The sequence below is a fragment of the Rana temporaria genome, chromosome 1 (genome assembly GCF_905171775.1).
Source record: "Rana temporaria chromosome 1, aRanTem1.1, whole genome shotgun sequence".
Lineage (NCBI taxonomy): Eukaryota > Metazoa > Chordata > Amphibia > Anura > Ranidae > Rana > Rana temporaria.
Genome location: NC_053489.1, coordinates 604,474,434 through 604,493,855, shown reverse-complemented (window position 1 = coordinate 604,493,855; position 19,422 = coordinate 604,474,434). Strand labels below are relative to the sequence as shown.

The window sequence follows — 19,422 nt, the reverse complement described above, 5'->3', positions numbered from 1 at the left end:
TCTGATTTTCTGCGGACAAATCGTAGGACTTTTGTCCATAGGGTGTAGGCCAGAAAGGGCAAAGTATTGTCGGACAACAAACACAAAACGACTTGGTTTTTCAGCTCTTTAGCGCCACCCTTTGGGCAACTTCTACTAATGTTGTGTTATGGTGAGCATTGCTTCTGAGCATGCGTGTTTGTACTTTAGAGTTTTGTCCGACGGACTTGTGTACACACGATCAGATAATCTGACAACACACATTTGTTGGCGGACAATTTTAAAGCATGCTATCCCACATTTGTCCACTGAAAATCCGACAACAATTGTCCGATGGAGCATACAAACAGTCGGATTTTCCGACAACAGTCTGTCATCACACATCTACCGTTGGATAATCATTTTTTGCTAGAGAATTACTTAGAACCCCCAAACATATAAATATTTTTTTTAGTAGAGACCCTAGAGAATAAAATGGCAGTCGTTGCAATACACTGTATTTGCGCAGCGGTCTTTCAAACACAATTTTTTGTGGAAAATACACTTCAAGTAATTAAAAAAAATTAACTATAAAATAACGTGAAAGATGATGTTACGCCGAGAGAGAATCGTGATCTTTATTCTAAGCAGAAATATTGTGATTCTCATTTTATCCACAATCGTGCAGCTCTACGTCATGTCATGAACATCAAAAGCTCTATGCATGTTCTACTCCCTCTTCTCCTTCATTTCTGAAACAGAAATGGAAATAAGAGACAAAAAAAAAATGAATGTGTCTTAAGAATCAGAAAAAAAAGTATTTATATCAGAAATAACTAAGTGACCCCAATGATAATGAACCATGGTTGAATAGAACTTTTATGTGAGAAGCTGTGAAAAAAAAAAAACATTGTTAAGGAATCTTTGGCACTCTGGTCTGTGCTGCATTTCAGCTCTGCCGACTAAGAACAGCAGCAATAACCGGAGCCCTGAAATCCTGATGCAAATGGCTTTTCCTAAATCCTTCTTCTGAAATTGGTTAGACTACAGAATATACGGACTGTTGAAAAAACAAGTACCGGTAAGTTGTTTTCGTTTGTGTACATTCACCAACTGTTCCTAAAAACATTAGTCTTTAAATCGTTAATAATATCAACAGTTTTCTCCAAAAGAGTTTACAAATTGCTGCAAAAACCGCAACTGATCAACATCTGTGAAAAAATATTCTGTTTACACACACCACGCATGAAGTGTTAGAGTTCAGTTAACTAGAAGTCCGTGGGTTTGAGCAAAATGGCTCTTGCAATTTGCATTTTCAAAACCACTGGGCTATGGACATGAAAGCTGTAGGCAAGGAAACTGTCTGCATTACCCCTATCAGCCAATCAGAGTTCACTAGAAAAATGGCAACTGAAATCTGATTGGCTGCTACAAGCCACGCATCAATTTAATTATTTTTTTCAGCTTAATGTATTCATGCCCTGATGTATTGCACAAATCTGAACTCAAAATTGTGTCTACCTTGCTAAACTGATGAGAATAAATGTCAAACAGTTTGTTTATATGGAATTTAAACGTAGTGTAGTTTGTATAGGCCGTACAAAGAGAGAATCATGAAAGGATTACAGTAGCAGCACAACCTCATAGCTGGCACCACACTAATGCATAGTCAACACTATCTTGCAACAGGAGACTCATTTCCACTGCAGCATATGACAGTACTAAGAGAGTGTTAGCATTCTTTTCAATTGGCCATCTTCTGCATAATCAGCATATTACCATCACAAATACAAGAGCATTCACTGATATATAGTTCTTCAGTAAACAACGGAATGAAATATCAGTACTTTGCAAAGGATGCACAACAGTAAAATTTTGGCATATGCCAAATATTCCAACAGTGCCGACAAGGAAAAAAATTACTGGCTTTTTAAACAGTGTTTAGACAAAAAAAAAAACCCTATCACACAAGGTATACAGTGCTGAGTTACCCAGCAGCTTGTTTTTTTTGTTTTTTCCAGAAAATTAAAGAAGCACGACAGGCTGTAGTGAAAACAATCACACCATACATTCATTCTTGATTCACAATAATACAAATAATTAAAAATAACAAAAACAGTAATTAGTACAGAAAAGACCTCCTATATGGCAAATCTTGAGGTGGATTTACTGAGCAGGCATTACTGCAGATGAAGACATTCTACAACAGTGGGGGAAAAAAAAGAAAAGTGGAGACGTTGGGCAATCAACCAATCGGATTCAAAGCTGTCATTTAGAAGCTTGGTTTTATTTAACGAATAATAAAACTATGACAGCTAGAAACAGGTTGCTATAGGCGACGCCTCCGCTTTCTTTTTTTTTTTTTCGCTTTTATAGAACGCCCATATTAAAGGAGACAAAAGCAAAATGATATCCATATCAATCAAGCCTTTAAGGCCAATAAAATTGTTTTTCAAACACAAAAATGGAAGCTCACCAGAAAAGAGTGTGCTTAAAGCAATAATTGTGCACCCAACCAAAAATAAAATAATAATAATAAAATAAATGCGCACGCACACACTGTAATTTCTTGTTCGTTTTTACAATCAAATATATATAAGCATGAAGTCAGCTCCTAAATATATTAGTATACAACTGGTATTTCACTTTGTACAGTTTACATTTTTGAATATCTTTGATTTTTTTTTTTTTTTAAGAAAAAACAATTTCCATATTTAAAAGAAGGCTGCATTTACAGTGCATAGCGGTAACAAATAAAGGACATAGTCATACTCTATGTACACAAAATAAAAATACTCAGTCAATCCGCTCTTCTGCCAGGGATGGGGGCAAGGCAAAGTGGGCTTGTTCTCCCTTCTCTGGCAGAATAATGGGTGACATCTGTAAATACTTGACTAGTACATATTACAATGGTACAAACTACCTGGACACAATTTCAGAAAGTTTCACTCAATTCAGTTTATTATGTAACACCACATCCACTCATCAGAAAATAGTGTGTATAATAAATGTATATATTTATATATATATAAATATATAAATATATATATATATACATTGCTGAACAAGCTGTGAATTTGACCATTTACAAGGCTTTTGATGTTGAGCATCAACATCGATGTAAATTGCACGGGTGTCAGAACCAAAAGACTGAAGTAAAAGACAGAAATACAGAGACTCGCGGATACTACAAAAAATCTGCTTCCTTGATTTCTTCACCAGTTTCCCAATAAAAAAAAGTTACTAAGGCGTCATCTATATTGCAATATATTTTTTTTGTTTGTTTTGTTTTTCTTTTTTTTTCATCAGGACAATGATTGAAATCAGACAAAAGTAAAGATTGCATTGGGGTTGAGCATCAGCAGCATACGATTCCTCCGGTTTTCTTGAAATCTTGAAATATTCCTTCTCTTTCATTACAATACATAGCGATTCCTTGATTTTATTTATTCCAAATGAATCAGTTTTTCCTTAAATGAATTTGATGATTAGCAGATGGCTGGCACTTTTACTTCTAATGAGAAGCATACCGTCTCTGTTGGAGCAGTACAATTGTGACATCCATGAAGAGTGAGGAATTATCTGACACCCATATAGGTATGTGTGTTTGTCTGACAATCACATTGCCTCTTTAGTCTTCAGCAGCTGTGTTCATGTAAACCATTGAGTAATGGAGAGTGTAAAGTAGGAGAAATTCCTAGGGTTGACTTTCAAGAGTCTCTTATTGGAGGACAACAAGTCTGTGAGGTATTCTCCATCATTCCATTGGGTGTGGCAGACATGCATGTTACCTACGCAGGCTCCTTTGTGCCTCTTTAAGCAAACTGTCAAAATCCATGGAGTCATATTTGCTTTTGGTGGAAGCAGGATCGAAGTCATCTGAATTTGAATCTAAAGTAAAAAAAAAAAAAAGTAAAAAGCTGAACGGTAAAACACCTGTGATATGGGAAAAAATATTGTGTTATGGAAGGTGCTAAAGAGGCCTTGATGGAATCTGTGAAGAACCAAAATATTTTAGAAGCTTGTGATCACTTATGAGATCCAGGGCTGTAAGAATTGCCAATTGCCTGGATGGGGGGGGGTGATGACCATGTGACTCTACTCATACTTCTATATACTAAAACATTTTCTCCCAGTCAGCCCTAATCTGTTTGAAAATTGCAGGGAGAAACACAAAAGGTAACACATTAGGATCACCTGTCCTCCAGATCCCTTCTTTTATGTTCTTTACTGATTCATTTTTTTTAGAAATAAATGGAATACTAAATGGCCAGATTGCGTAAGACTGCCAACTGGAGCCAAGGTCTAAAGAAAAGTCAGTGTGGTAAAATGCTTTCTATGGGTGGTGGTAAAAAAACAAAAAATATAGATATGGCTAGGGAATTAATTTAAGAGTATATCCAATGGTCTCACCCCAACCCAGAGAGTAGCAGACTTGGTGTTAAGATTATTATTACAAGTACTTATATAGCGCCATCAATTTACGCAGGGTTTTACATATATATTATACATTCATTAAATTAAGGTTTTGTAGTTAGAATGACATAGTTAGGTGGAAATATAGAGGGTAAAGATGAAAGCAATGACAGGAATCAGAGAAGGGTTAGGGGGAAGGGGGCAAGAAAAGGGAAAGGTGGGGGAAAGATAGAAGGAGGGAAGTAAAGAAAGAAGATAATATAGAGAAGAAAAAAGGGGTAACAAATCTCTTTTATCATGTAGGTTACTTTCAATGCCTGTTGTTGCAATATGACAGTATCTTGCCCTCAACGCACTCTCCATAATCTATAACAGTTGTCTCCAAAATGTGGCCCAGGGCCAGATGTGGCCTTTTACTTGCCTTTATCTGGCCCTTGGGGCACTAATCTGCTAACTGGCATTAACAATAGGGCATCACTGACACCAACAACTGGGGGACCATTTCTCCTATTGACACCTACAATGGTGCACAATTCCTCTCCCTAATACCAAATGTGGTGATGTTTACTTCCACTTATACCAGGAATATTTCCACTCCCACTGGCCACAGTCTGGCCCCCTAAAGTCTAAAGGACAACAAACTGGCCCTTTGTTTAGAAAGTTTGGAGACCCCTGATCTAAATGTAGAGATAGAAATCAGATTGTTGGAGGACCCTGCAACTTTCTCTCTTACCGTTCCTTACTATAATTTTGACGTTTAGGAGCAAAGCATTAATTTACTAGATCAAAAACACATGTTCCACCACTTACATAACATCATAAGTGGTATGGAATAAAAATAATGGTATTAATATTAATAATAGTAACAATAATAATGTGGCCAACAAAAATGTGACAGTACACAGTGCAAGCAACAAATACAAATGTGAGAAAGAAGCAACGACACTCTGACAGAGCTATCCTGCTTTGTCTCTTTAAATGAAATCTTCCATGACAGATACATGGAGGCTGCCATTGCTGGCCATTGCTGATTTCTCCTCTGAGAATGCTAGTAGTCCATCTGTGATAGACTACCCCATCTTTCCCCATTTCCCTCAATAAAACACAAACATTGCATCAAACAACTGCTGCCCAGGACTGTGATTTTACCTTTGCTTTGCCTTTATCAGTGATTTGTTATCAAACTAATAACATTTCTCTGCTGTGAAGAATGAACTGCCAGACCCAACATTTTCCAGCCAACCTGTCATTATCATTTAAACTGCTATCTCAAAAAAAAAAAGTTTCTGATTGTCATTGTAACTCAGTAACTCAGTATGGCTTATTTAGTAAAAGAGCAGAGAACATTTGCTTAGCTTAGTTAATAAGGTGAAACTGTTTTATTTTAATACCCAATGAAGGGCAAGGAAAATAAAAAGCATTTTTTTTATCTTGCACATGATCAAATGCTTAAGGTGAGCACAGATTCCCCCTTATTACTGAGCTAACCTGAACATTCATTTTGCCAAGTGAACAGTCGCTACTCCTTTGGTAAATTAAGTTGAATACATAAATCAAACTTCTGAGCTACCTAATCCTCTAAATTAAATAACAGAAACGTGAAAAAATGAATGTAATGAAATGAACAGTTTTAAATATGGAACAGTCACGTAAATGCTAAATAAATAACAATATACTTGCACTGGCATTTCCTTTATTTTCCCATGCCTCTCCTGGGCATCGTTATTTTGTTTGAGTTGATTAAAGCCAACTAACCAGAGTCCTGTTATTCAAACAGCTGTGTTTACTCTCCAGCTCTAAGCTCCTCTACATTATGGAGGTGTTAAATAAGGTAGACCCTGAGAGCCCGCCATGCTGCTTCTATTTTAATCCAACAACAAGTAAACAGAAAATAAATCTTGTACTGCATGCACGGCTGAGCTCTCAATGAGCAGAAGGGGCTTCTCACAAAGATACAATGTATCAAAAAAATACAGGTACGGTAAATAAAACTGAGGCAGCACATAAAAAAATTAGCAAGCTATAGGTTTCAGCAGGTTTGTGGCTTTCAGATCACACATTTATTTCTTTGCTTTTATCTGACATTTCTTTGGCTTGTCTTAATACCCAAAGGGTCACTGATCTACACCAGGTATGTGGCAAGATTGCAATATGGTTGAATTAAAGCGGATGTGCCACGGGAACATAATATTAAAAGCCAGCAGCTACAACTACTGCAGCTGCTGACTTTTAATATTAGGACACTTACCTGTCCTGGAGTCCAGCGCCGATCGCAGCAGAGCACGAGCGATCGCTCGTCTCTCTGCTGCTCCCCCCGCCATCCACGCTCAGGGAACCAGGAAGTGAAGCGATGCGGCTTCACTGCCCGGTTCCCTACGGCGCATGCGCGAGTCGCACCGCGCCAGTCGATTGGCTCCCGCTGTGTGCTGGGAGCCGAGTGTTCCCAGCACACAGCGGGCGACAGACGGGAAGTGACGGAATGTCCGTCTTTTGCCCGTAGCGTGTGGCCGGAAGTGGGTGCAAATACCTGTCTTTAGACAGGTATCTGCACCCCCCTCCCCCCTGAAAGGTGTCAAATGTGACACCGGAGGGGGGGAGGGTTCCGATCAGCGGGACTCCACTTTAGGGTGGAGAACCGCTTTAAATAGCTCTTTAGCCACTCACATATCATTGGTTGGTGTACATATCTATCTTTTCTCTGCTTATAAAACTCAGAAGACTGCTCCATAAACTTTACCTCAAATTGTATCATTGGGAGTTGGACTGAACACAAGGTGAGTTATGGAACATGGCTTAGTCCTTACAATTATACCTGGTACCACCAGTTAAATCTTAAATTTTACCATCATAAAAATACTGTTATATTTGTTTTACTATATTGGGCGCCTTCAACTGAATTCTTGCACCAAAAAAAGTACCTAAAACCAAATCTTTTTTTTAAGTTCTGGTCTGGTAAAAGTGGTGAGGTGTTAGGCCATCTGTCCTTTTATATTGTCTTTCTCCCCACTTTGGAGATTCTCTCCATCTGTCCTGGGACTAAGAGTGAGGGGCAATACAACATCTTGGTTTGCTACCAGAATGAGAGAGGGTGGAAAATTTTTCAATGTCAACATCTGTCTTGGTGAGGGTTTTCCCTCACTTCAAAGAGATTGCCTCTTACTTCCTGTTAAGGCTATAGGACGAAAAAAATCCAACATGCCACCTGAAAAGGGGTTTAATCATTCTCTTCTCCAAGGGTCTCCAAGCTTTTTTAAAAAAAGGGCCAGTTTACTGCCCTTCAAGCTTTAGGGGGGCCAGACTGTGGGAGTAGAAAATTCCCTGGCATCGGTGGTAGTAAACAATGCCATAGGAATAGTGGTTAGTGGGGGTAAACAAATTACAGCATCGTTGTCAGTGGGAGGATTAGTGCTTCATAAATTGGTTTTTGTGGGAGAATTATTTCCCCATCTCTTGTGCCAGTGGGAGGAAGTGTGTCCCAAGCCCCAAGGGCTCGATAAAGGCAAGCAAAGGGCCACATTCGGCCTGCAGTTTGGAGACTCCTGCTCTACGCTAAATAAAGTGCAAAAAAAAAGTATTTTAGATATAGTTTAGATATCCCAGCATATGCAGTAGCTTTATAAATGATCATTAAAAGGATTTTGAATTAAAAAGTCCATCAGTGTGCAACCCTCCCAAATGCGTTAATAAAAAACACAATATATGAACAGACCTCAGATGGGCCCAATGTTTACCACAATGGCCCACCTTGAGAAAAATGGCAAACCCACATGGAGCATGGACTGCCATTTCAGCTGGTCCCCCAAAAAACAAGCATGTGTCCCTTAGTGTCAATGCCCTCTTCGCAATCACATATAATGGCTTGACCAACATGGATGTCCAACCCACACCATAACCAGAATTGATCACCAAGAGGGCAAATTCACCAATTCCCCAAGAGGGCAAATACTTTGCTTCAAAGAATGATTAAGCTATTTACCTATACCTATTTTAAGACAACTAATACAATTTGAAGGAGAAGCTGCAATGCAGCAATATGCCACAGCAACATCACACAGAACATAAGTATTTATGCAGACATTTTAATGTAACAGTGAAAAGAGCAAACTGTTGTACCAAGAGCAAGCAAAAAGCAAGCACATGCTATTGGTTATCCTCAGACAAACACATTTCTGATTAAATGATACGGGCTAATGATATTTGCTCACTGCATTGATAATCAAATAAGACCATTAATGACAATTTGGGATTCATACCTAAATCTGCATAGTTGGACTTGCAAAACTGCTTTCGTTCGCAAAAGCATAGCTCAAAGTCGTGCTCATTTGACCTGCGCAGAGTGTATCCATTTTCAAGAGCAGCAAATGCATCACAGGTGTAGCGGTAGGTGATGAAACCATAACAGTCTCTGCAATGAAGAAAGGAAATACCATATGTTACAAAATAAAACCCACAAAGAACAAAGTTATTTAATTGACCTTATTAACTGAAATATCATCTGATTTGTTGCTAAGGCATCATGCACACAGACGCAAAACATAATTTTCAGGGGCGTCTGACTTTTTTTTCCACTTCTGCACGCACCTAGCTTATGCAGATTTCTTTTGCGTTTCTGCATGTTTTAGATTTCTGTGCATAAACACGCACGTATATGCGTTAATTTATTCTAGTAGCTAGAATCCATGAATATTCCAAACAATAGAAAGAGTTTATGCTCAAAAACTTCTAAACACCATGTAAATGCACTAAAACACGCCTAAATGCAAGTGAAAAAAAAAAAAAATCGCGATTAGAGGCATTTACAGGCATTTGTTTCTGCAACTCATGGCAGCATAAATTAATACATGTGTATGAGACCTAAGGCCTCGTACACATGTCCGAGGAATTCGACGGGCAAAACACATCGTTTTGCTCGTCGAGTTCCTTGTGAAGCTGCCGAGGATCTCGGCGAGCCGAAATTTCCCATTGAACAACGGTAAAATAGAGAACATGTTCTCTATTTCCTCGCCGAGATCCTCGTCGGCTTCCTCGGCCAAAAGTGTACACCCGCCCGGGTTTCTCGGCAGAATTCAAATCCTACCGAGTTTCTGGCTGAATTCTGCCGAGAAGCTCAGTCGTGTGTACGGGGCCTAAGACATATTGCATTGCATACATTATAAGCAGTGCCTTCTATAGACATGATATATTTTAGTACAAACTCTGCCCTTTGTGTTGTGTGATATTTTATATAACATATATGATATATTATATTTTAGTTAATACTGTTGCTTGAATGTGCTGTTGGACACAACATGCATTCTGCTTTATATGCACAACTGCTTTCTAGCTGTACAGAGCACAACTAGAAGACAAGGCAGGACTAATAATAATAAAAAAAAACTGCCAACATATTTCATTTATACTTGAGGGAAGGGATCTGTATGGATCAGGACTCATCCTGGAGAATATCTGCATTCCTATGAAATGAGGGTGGTTCAGATGATTAAACATGTGTTATGCTTTCCAAAATGTCTCTGCCTTCCACAACGTTCAGGGCTGCTGCCATAGAATGTAAAGATGAATGTTTTCTACTGTCAGTTACTGGCTGCTGATTATTTTTCAAAATGTTCATATTTCAAATAATTATTGCAGACTCTTACCCGTCGTCCCGCAGATTAACTGTACATTCTTCAATTTCACCAAAAACTTCAAAACGGGCTCGCAGTTCAGCACGGGTCATGTTCGTTCTCATCTTACCGACATAGAGAACTCTATGTTCCTCCTACAGCAAAAATAATAAAAGCTATATGAAGGAAATTAATCCATATATTAATATATACAAAAATACTCCATCATTAGGAGGAGGATCAGTGTGTATTATTATGGTTCATTTTAACAAGTCTCCTGACCAACGTGAAATCTTTTTGTATATTGAAGAAACCTTAAAGGGTAACTTTACTTTATAAATCGAGTTGATTTGAAATGTTAAGTATAGCATTTAAATTATAACCACCATCTTGGCCAAAAGCAAGTCTATTTGCACATTTTTAAAGTTCCCTAAAAAAAAAAAAAAAAATAACTATTGATGATCGTGATATATGAAAATATCACATGATCAGACCATAAAGACTGGGCCACAGAAGCAAAAGCTTCTGCCTTTAAAATAACAGCACATGAACAGTTGACTGTTACCCCTGCAGGCCAAAAGGGCATGCTGTGGAATAGACCTGCACTAGCATTTGTCTACGAAGGCTGCTGGGTCTGTGTACAGAAGCTTTCTCCTAGAAGGCCATCCTTGGCCCAGATCTGTGGGTTTTAGGAACACATATTCTGAATACTGTGCAACAAATTAATTTTAAAATCCACATGACCCAAACATTCTAAATAGCAGATCTTTTATCTACATAGAGCAAATGGCAAAGAATCCAAGATCCTAATTTAAGACTAACAGCCCAATCTCTTAAAAACACTTTACTATAGAACGCAAAATAAACTAACATAACAAGTGGTCATTGGGCATATCGATGCAATTAATATGTATCGATAAAACTTTCCCTTCTTAAAATTATGAAAAGAAAAGCTATATAATATAAATGAAGACTGGTTAAGATCCCTTTGCAGTTTCAATTCACGAACAAAAGCTATACAGTCTCATTTAACAATGCAAATCAAAGAGAATTGCTGTTTTTTTATGAGACAAGCCTAGACATACTTCTAAAAGCTGATCTGTGCTTGGTTGCTACTCTCTACTGTACACCACTGCTCTTTGGGGTTGATTTACTGTGTACTTTGCAAAGTGCAGTCGATTTACTGTGTACTTTGCAAAGTGCAGTTGCACTGTGCAAGAGCAGTTCCAGAGCTTAGTAAATGAGCAGAAGCTCTTCTGACTTCCATCATTCAATCATGTGCAAGCAAAAATGCTGTATTTTTAATTTCCTTGTATGTGATTGGGTATTCTTTGCAAAGTGAAGGTTTTCCTCATTTACTAAGCTCTGGAGCAACTCCTTTGTGTCAAACACTTAGGGCCCATTTATGCATAGTGATAAAGCTTGTTTTACCACGTGTTATGCTTGAGGTGCCATTCATCATGACCAACCACAGACTGGTTGAGTGATGGAAAGGTTTTAGAACATTGCCATATATGGCCACCAGTAGGCTTGGGTTACGTGGGTGAAATCTAATTTCAGTAACTCTAAAAATCTCCCTAATATACGTCACTGCAGAAAATTGCATAGAGACTAGTCTTTTCTCAGAGGTGTACTTAAAATAGGAAATAATCACTCAAGAATCTTGTTGAGTGAAAAACCTTTAACTGACTATCGAGTCTATGGAGGAGATTAATAGGTTAATTCTTTGATAAGACATGCACTGTGCGATTGTGAAGCATCGATCGCCCAACTGTGTAATTGCATATCTCTTGTGTAGGAGCTCTTGCAAAAGCTAATGTGATGCAAACTCTGCAGCAATCGATTGCATGAGATTTTAGTCGCGCAGTTGCTAGATTAAAAATTGCCTGTGGAGCTGTAGCCGGTAGTCATTATGAAGTCATTTTAGCACAGAAGATCGTGTCATCTACCACATCGATATTACACTTCTTTTCTTGCTCTTAGCTTGCTCTGATAGTAGCGATGATACGTATTGTGCTCATTTTTTTTCAACTGCTATGTTCAACTAGCTATAGAAACTCCTTTAATATTGCATTTATCTGGCTTTCAAATTGTGAGTCCACCAAAGTTTAGAAGATAATAATAACATATATCAGAGCCATTGATAAAATTCTTAGCTATTTGCCTGAACTGACACTCGGTGACCTCACTGCTACCTACAACCTTCTCTGTAATAAACAGCAAGTCAGTGATTTATCTGTATTGACCCTGGGTGAGTTATGAAGCCATCACTACGAAGCAACTCATGGAAATCTATACCATGCATATGTTTTATAGCACTGTCCTTCAGGACCTGCTCAGACACATATGTCACCCTCTATGGCCTTGAACCTCTGAGCAGTGTGTGGACTTAGCAGCATACTCAATGAAGCGCTCTTCGGCTTCACTGGGTTCTGCTTTAGTATGCAGCAGCAATAATGTTGTTTATATTCAGTCTGCGTTTATCCGTGTTTTCACATTAAACACATGCACAATGGGTTGCCATATTTTAACCATTATGTGATCACAGACAACAATAACAATGAAGTGACTAGTAAGCATAAATTTCAAATCGGTTTAAATAATACACCAAAGAGATTTAAAGCAAATCTGTGGTACACTAAAGATAATTGAACTAACTACTATAAGAATACAATGAGGGAACCTAGAGATACATGAATTTTATCGACACCCAGAGAGCTAGAGACCCAAACAGACATTGGCGGTTGATTTACCAAAACTGGAGAGGTTTTCTTATCAAAGCTTATATTGAGCAAGCTGAAGATAGAAGCTGATTGGCTACCATGCACAGCTGCACCATATGTTGCACTCTCCAGTTTTAGTAAATTAACTTGTTCTGTTTAGATTTTCCAGTGAGCTTTGCAATTGGAGGAGCCTTAATCTACAAATATTGATTTCACATCTTAACAGTGATTGGTTTCACCCTTCCCCCCTGCGCTTCACTGGCCAAAAGCAAAGCACAGAAGTTAGAAGGGGCATGGCCAAGCACAGAAATCTATTTGCATAGCATCCAAGGTGCCTCCCAAGATCTCTATGCGTGGGAATCTTTGGAAAGATTTAATTATTATAGTCATTTCAATTAGCTTTGGCTCATTATAGGTATGCTTTAAATAATGGTGTTGCAGCAGAAAACAGCTAATTTCCTGTCCTGTAGTCCCAGAATACTTAAAGGGGTTGATTCAATAAAACTGGAGTGTGCAAAATATGGTGCAACTCTGCATAGAAACCAAAGCAATTAGGTTCCAGTTTTTTTGCCAAAGCTTAAAACGGGGGTTCTGCGGTCCGGACGTTGTTTTTTTTTTTATCATTTAACTCTTGTAATGCTAATAAAATAGTACTCACATGTTTAATGTAGCTAGTGCCCCATTCTCACTCGGCACAAAATCTGTCTTTATAAAAAAATCTTCAGGACTTTTCCATTTTGCTTGTGGGCAGCGTGAAGCCCACAAGCAAATGCTTCCGGGAAGCAGTGAATGCCTAATCATGTGACGAGTAAAATCGCGTCACTCTGTGTTAGGAATCGTCTCCTGGTAAGCGTCACACTGTGCTCCCAGGAGACATTGCAATCCTGTCCCAGCAAACACTGGGCTGCTGAGAAACAGAGAGATACGCCCACTCCCGCGGGAGGAATAGCAGGAAGTTTCAAAGGTATTAAAACTGTTTTAAAAATTATGGATAGCGCAATGTAAAAGTAAATACTGAGCTGGTCAGAATAAGGTGTAGTTGATATTGGGGGTGAACCTCCGCTTTAATTCTACCTATTCTGTCATGAGCTTTGGTTAGAATATTACAGTAAATATAAGGCATGCACAAGTGCACATACAAAATTTTAAAAAGACAAATACATCAGCTTACTGATTCAAACACAAAAGATTAGAGATAAGTTTGGTCATTTACTTACAACTGATTTCTGTCTTTGCCGCTCCCTTTGTTTGGCTCGCTCTGATTCACGTTTCTCATACTCCTTGCGGTACTCTTCCCTCTTCAGCCGCTCATGTTGGTATTCCTCATAACTGTCGTATCTGTATTGTAACACCACAAGTTAACCACTAAATACAGCACTTCAACACTCATATGTATTGGTATGCAATGCAAAATGAAAGGACAGTTAGTTTTGGAGTCCAGCACCTGACACTGTAAAGGTCCTCTACATCATTGGTCTCCAAACTGCGGACCTTGGGTGAATTTTCATCCCAATGATATTAGGTACCATTCCTTTCATCGACACTAATGATGGGTCATTAGATGGGTCACAGGAGTTATGAAAGGATGGGAGCGCCACTCCAGCTTGTAAAGACTTTTGTAACGGCTGTTACATAGAAAATACAAACTAGAGTGGCACTACCATCTTTTCAAAACTTCAATAAACTCATCTGGGGATCCAGCAAGACCACACAGTTGCTGGTCAGCAGCCTCTAGGACCACAAACCACTGATACCTGTTAACCTGTTAAAACACATCCGCATAAGGTTCGGCACTCCTACATCACAAAGATTGCATACTACTATCAATGGAGGGACACTATTCTTTCCACTGACACCAACAATGGGGCACAATTTCTTCTACTGATATCAATGATGGCGTACTATTCCTCACACTAATACCAATGCCAGGGTACTACTTCTCCTCTTACTAACCACCAACCTTGAGGCCATGTTTATTCTCACTGATGCTGTGGAGGGCATCTTCCACCCCTGCTGGCCACAATCCAGCCCCCTTAAAGTCTGAAGGACAGTAAACAGACCCTTTGTTTGAAAAGTTTACATGCAGGAAGTAGACCAGAGAGCTCCTATTTCATTTTGGAAGCATAATTGTTTTCCCTGATTCAGAACTGTTCAGCTAGATGGAGGGATGGCCACACAAAGGGCATCTCCTATTTACACTCACAGACCATTGCAGTATTGGGGACAATATTTTAGTAAGCGTTTCTTTTCACAGAAAGGGTTGCTTTTCAAAAAATATATTGAGGATATGCTATGTCACCAGTATAAATAGAAACAAGGTTTGGTGGAGTGTGTCTATAACCCTGTCTGGGCTGATGGAGTTTTGCTCTACAGAACGGCATCGTTTTTTTTATTTTAGAATAGGGAATGGTTAAAACCACTTTTTTTTAAATCAAATAGTTTTTATTTAGAACACAATTAGGAGTGGGAACCTGTCACCGCATTTGTTTATTCCAAACTGTTGAAGATGGGGCTAAGCTGGGAACATTGACCATAACTTGATGATTGATAAGTAATTAATTTCTTTTTTTAAAACAAGTTACTTTACTGAAAGTTTTTGGAAATCCAGAGTGAATGAAATCCTCTCATAGTCAGCTGTCATCAGAAGAGGTGTCTCAATTGGTGACAGTGGTCACCAAGGCAATAAGCAAGGGTGAATCTCTGCAGCATGGATACAGACAGCAAAAATTACCTGACAAAAATTGTAATCTGTACTGTAGCCGGAAAAAATAGTTTAGGCTTAAAGGGGCTGTAAACCCTTGTGTTTTTTCACCTTAATGCATCCTATGCAAAAGACATGTAGCAGAAAACAATTTTTGCCTAAGAAATTGATTTTTTCCAGATTTTTGATCTTTTTTTATTTATATACCGTATATATACCCCCCTCGGCTTATACTTGAGTCATCTTTTTGCGCCTGATTTTCCGGAATTTGGGGACCCGGTACCGGCCGGTCATAGGTCCCCTGGACCCGGAACTTGGCACACATGTAGCCCCATTTCTCTTCTACAAGTGTGCAAAGTTTGTTGTTTGTTGGACCTACGGCTGGGGAGCACCGATTTTTCAAAACCAGGTACCCCTTCTATAGACTCCCATGTTAAACGTCAGTCTAGTCATGGGCACAGTGAGGCATGGACACAGTGAGGCATGCACATGGACATAGTGAGGCAAAGTGAGGCACAGTGAGGCATGCAGATGGACACCCTAGGCTTATACTCGAGTCAATAATTTTTCCCAGTTTTTTGTGGTAAAATTAGGTGCCTCGGCTTATATTCGGGTCGGCTTATATTCGAGTATATACGGTAACTAAAAAAAAACTCAGCGGTGATCAAATGTCATCTAAAGAAAGCTCTATTTGTGTGAAAAATTTTTTTTTTATTTATTTGGGTAGAGTGTTGCATGACCATGCAATTACTATTTATAGTAGTACAGTTCAGAATAGAAAAAAATGGCCTGGTCATGAAGGGGGTGAAATCTTCCAGAGCTCAAGTGTTTATATAGAGTGGCTTAGCTAATGTTCTTTTTTTTTCTGTAACAATCAGCTAAACGTGCTGGAATTAGGAAGAAGGGGCCTTCCACAATTCCTTTTTGTACACGGCTGGTGATCATCATTACGCGCCATGCACCACTATGCCTACAAGCATCTCCTCAGGAATTTTATGGTCATAAGGTTGATAAGAATATCAAAATACAAAGGCAGTGGTATTTCCTACCTGGGCCTACGACTGTATGGTGATCTTGACCGTGATCGTGCACAGACTGGAGAACTGTTGGGTCTGCAATTATCAGTTTCATAGCAGCAGCATGACCTTTTGTGAGGAAGAATAAATAGAATATCAGTGGGTCACGCAGAGTTTCAAGTTCTACCATAAATGCAGCATTTAAGGGTTTGCTGAAATGTTAATGCCCATTAGGCCTTGTATACAACTTGGGAAAGCACTGCTCCATTGTGGCCAAATATTGTCTCTCACTCTTTAATGCTTCAATGCTATCACCTTCCTTCAAATGATGCCGAAAAGGTTCAGCTTGATTTCAAATACCGGTTATACAAATGAAAACAGGTAACATTTGAACTAAGAATAAAAAATATCTGTGCAAGTCAAAGTGTATTTTAAGTTAAATACAATTATTTTGGCAGCACAACTTTTGTTACACTACTCCACTATCCCAAAGTCTACTTACCTTCACTCCCTTGAAGGTAAGTAGAAGGCAGCCAAACTATGCATCCCAATTGACTGGCATTCGTCAAACACCCCGATCATTACAGAATGGTTCAAACGCACGCAAAAAATTGCTGACTTGGAGGAAATCATCCACCAAGCCATGGACACTACACTGAAAAGTTCAGAACCACCTGGTCTTGCTGGCATCACTTTAAAATGATGGACGACAATATTAAATATGTGTCTTAAAGGTACCCACTGCCACTCCAACACAAAAAACGAGGGTGAAGGCAGGGACCCCTATCATGCTCTACACCCCCCCTCTTTTTTTTTCTCACCACCCCATCTATATCCATATATGAATCCTCACTCCCTACACTCCCTTCATAAGTTAATAACTACACGTTCCTAACCTATGAGCACAATTCAACACCACATTAACTCTCTATCTGCCCACTCAGTAGACAGTTACAGATACCTAAATCTATGAGTATCTAGGAGTCCCTCCAGACACCAGGGGCTTATAGGAAAAATGTATCTTCACCTATCAACACAATCATAGAATAAGTTGGGCTTCGCTCACCTGCATTGTCATGATTTAACCCCGACAATCACACTGGATTTAAAGTTCACTTTCTCAGAGGCAACTCTTTTATACGACTATGGAAAACATTATCTTCCTAACATTACGGTATATTTTTCTCTGACGAATAACGCTACTTGAAACAAAATAAAATAGTGAGGAGGGGTAGTGTTGTCACCCTCCCCAGCACAGTTTGATCCCAGATGGGGTGTCTGGGGAGGTCAGAGAATACTCTCAACCTTACACTAAGCATCAGGAACTATACTGCACATATTATTGTTGATATTTTCCCCTGTATTAACACCCTATTAAGTCGTGGATACCCTCCCTAATGTTTCCCTATTTATATTGCCTTATTGGTTGACAGAATCTGTTTGCATACTGTATTTCTGTTACAATTTTGGATATAATGTAACATAAGCTAAAAGGTGTTTGCAAAGTCCAAAGTAACAAATGCTCATTATTACAAACAACTTTTAAGTAGAGAAATAGATTTTATGGCCTTTTGCTTCTTGTGTTTCTGTTTTTATTATGATTTTCATGACCTCACAACGTGACGGATTCTGAAAATCCAATGAGCCACTAGAGCTGCACGATTAATTGTAAAAGAATCGTGATCTCTATTCAGCCCCACCTCCCTCCCCCTGCGATCTCCAGCCTGTATTACCGCGATTTTCATGTGTCCCCGGGATGTAGCGTGGACCGGAATAGAAGCCGTCGGAACCAGCGTGGAACGCAAATGGCGCAGATGGCACCGATACTGGAACTGACGTCAGCAACGATACCACGTTTCTTCGTCAGAGACCCCAGCCGGTAAACACCAGCATTGATCCGAGCAGGCATGGTATTCTTTTTCTATCGTGAGCTTCATTATGGCTGCACAATCACATCCAGTAATCTCAGTCCTCCCTATGTCACCATGCACCACTCTGCAACCTGGGGTTTGTCAAGCCCTGATGCATATGGATGGAGATATATCTATCTATCTCTCTCTCTCACATATATATACTGTATATATATATATATATTTTTCTTGTTGAGTTTAAATTTGATATAGATTTTTCTTTTGTAAATTAACCATTTTAAAATGTAGATCTGTGGGTGGTGCATGGTGACAGGGAAAACTGAGATTAATTATTTATATTTATATATATATATATATATATATATATATATATATATATATATATAGAGAGAGAGAGAGAGAGAGAGAGAGAGAGAGAGAGAGAGAGAGAGAGAGAAAGAGAGAGAGAGAGAGTAGAAAATGGAGCCTGGTGCCTGGGCTGTTGTAACTAGCCTGAAGGGGCGCAACATTGCCAAGCAGGTGTCCCAAAGTTTTCTAATGCCATGGGCAGGGACGGCCAGCATCATCAGTGCGCTGCCCAGTCTTGTAAGTGCAGTTTTTTGAGAATCGTGATTTTTATTCTAAGCAAAAGAATCGTGATTCTCATTTTTCCCAGAATCGTGCAGCTCTAAGAGCCACACGGATAAGTTGACATGCCACCATAAAACATTTGATGTGTCTAATTTCCACTTACAGGCCCCTTTCAAATGAAGGGTCCAATCATGTCCACCTGTCATGCACCTCTATAGACTGATGATGTCCGTTTACACTCGCCCCTAGGTGATCCGGTCCGATAAAAAAGGAAGGGGATCCATCCCCCTCCGTTTAGGTGGATGGAATCGGACAGCATAGAGCGAGCAGGCGAATGACAGGTCCATGTCTGCCCAGTTTCTGCAAGACGGACATGTTGTCCGTCTGCTGATCAAAACAGAGTCCACTCCATGTGAAAGGCTGTGAAATACACGGTTCAAATCTCAGTCGGTTCAGCAGGAACGACCGAGATTCGAGCTGTGAGTGTACCAAGTTGATTAATCGGTCAACTTGGATACAACAAGCCTGCCGCATTTGCCTGCAATTATCGCAATAGACTGCTAT

At 39.3% G+C, this 19,422-nt stretch overlaps 1 protein-coding gene across 3 annotated transcripts in view; it reads right to left on the bottom strand.

The window, feature by feature from the left end:
* Positions 1-1,412: 1,412 nt before the first annotated feature.
* Positions 1,413-19,422, bottom strand: part of PPARGC1A (PPARG coactivator 1 alpha) — a 130,447-nt gene continuing 112,437 nt past the window's right edge. For 2 of the 3 annotated variants that reach the window (XM_040335185.1, XM_040335187.1), the window contains 5 exons: positions 16,451-16,546; positions 13,918-14,038; positions 10,011-10,132; positions 8,628-8,779; positions 1,413-3,849 (listed from right to left, as the gene is read on the bottom strand). In XM_040335185.1, coding sequence (XP_040191119.1) covers positions 3,746-3,849; positions 8,628-8,779; positions 10,011-10,132; positions 13,918-14,038; positions 16,451-16,546 — 595 coding nt within the window. In that variant the 3' untranslated portion in view covers positions 1,413-3,745. The remainder of the gene's footprint in view (positions 3,850-8,627; positions 8,780-10,010; positions 10,133-13,917; positions 14,039-16,450; positions 16,547-19,422) is intronic. The other variant, XM_040335186.1, reaches the window with a different exon arrangement.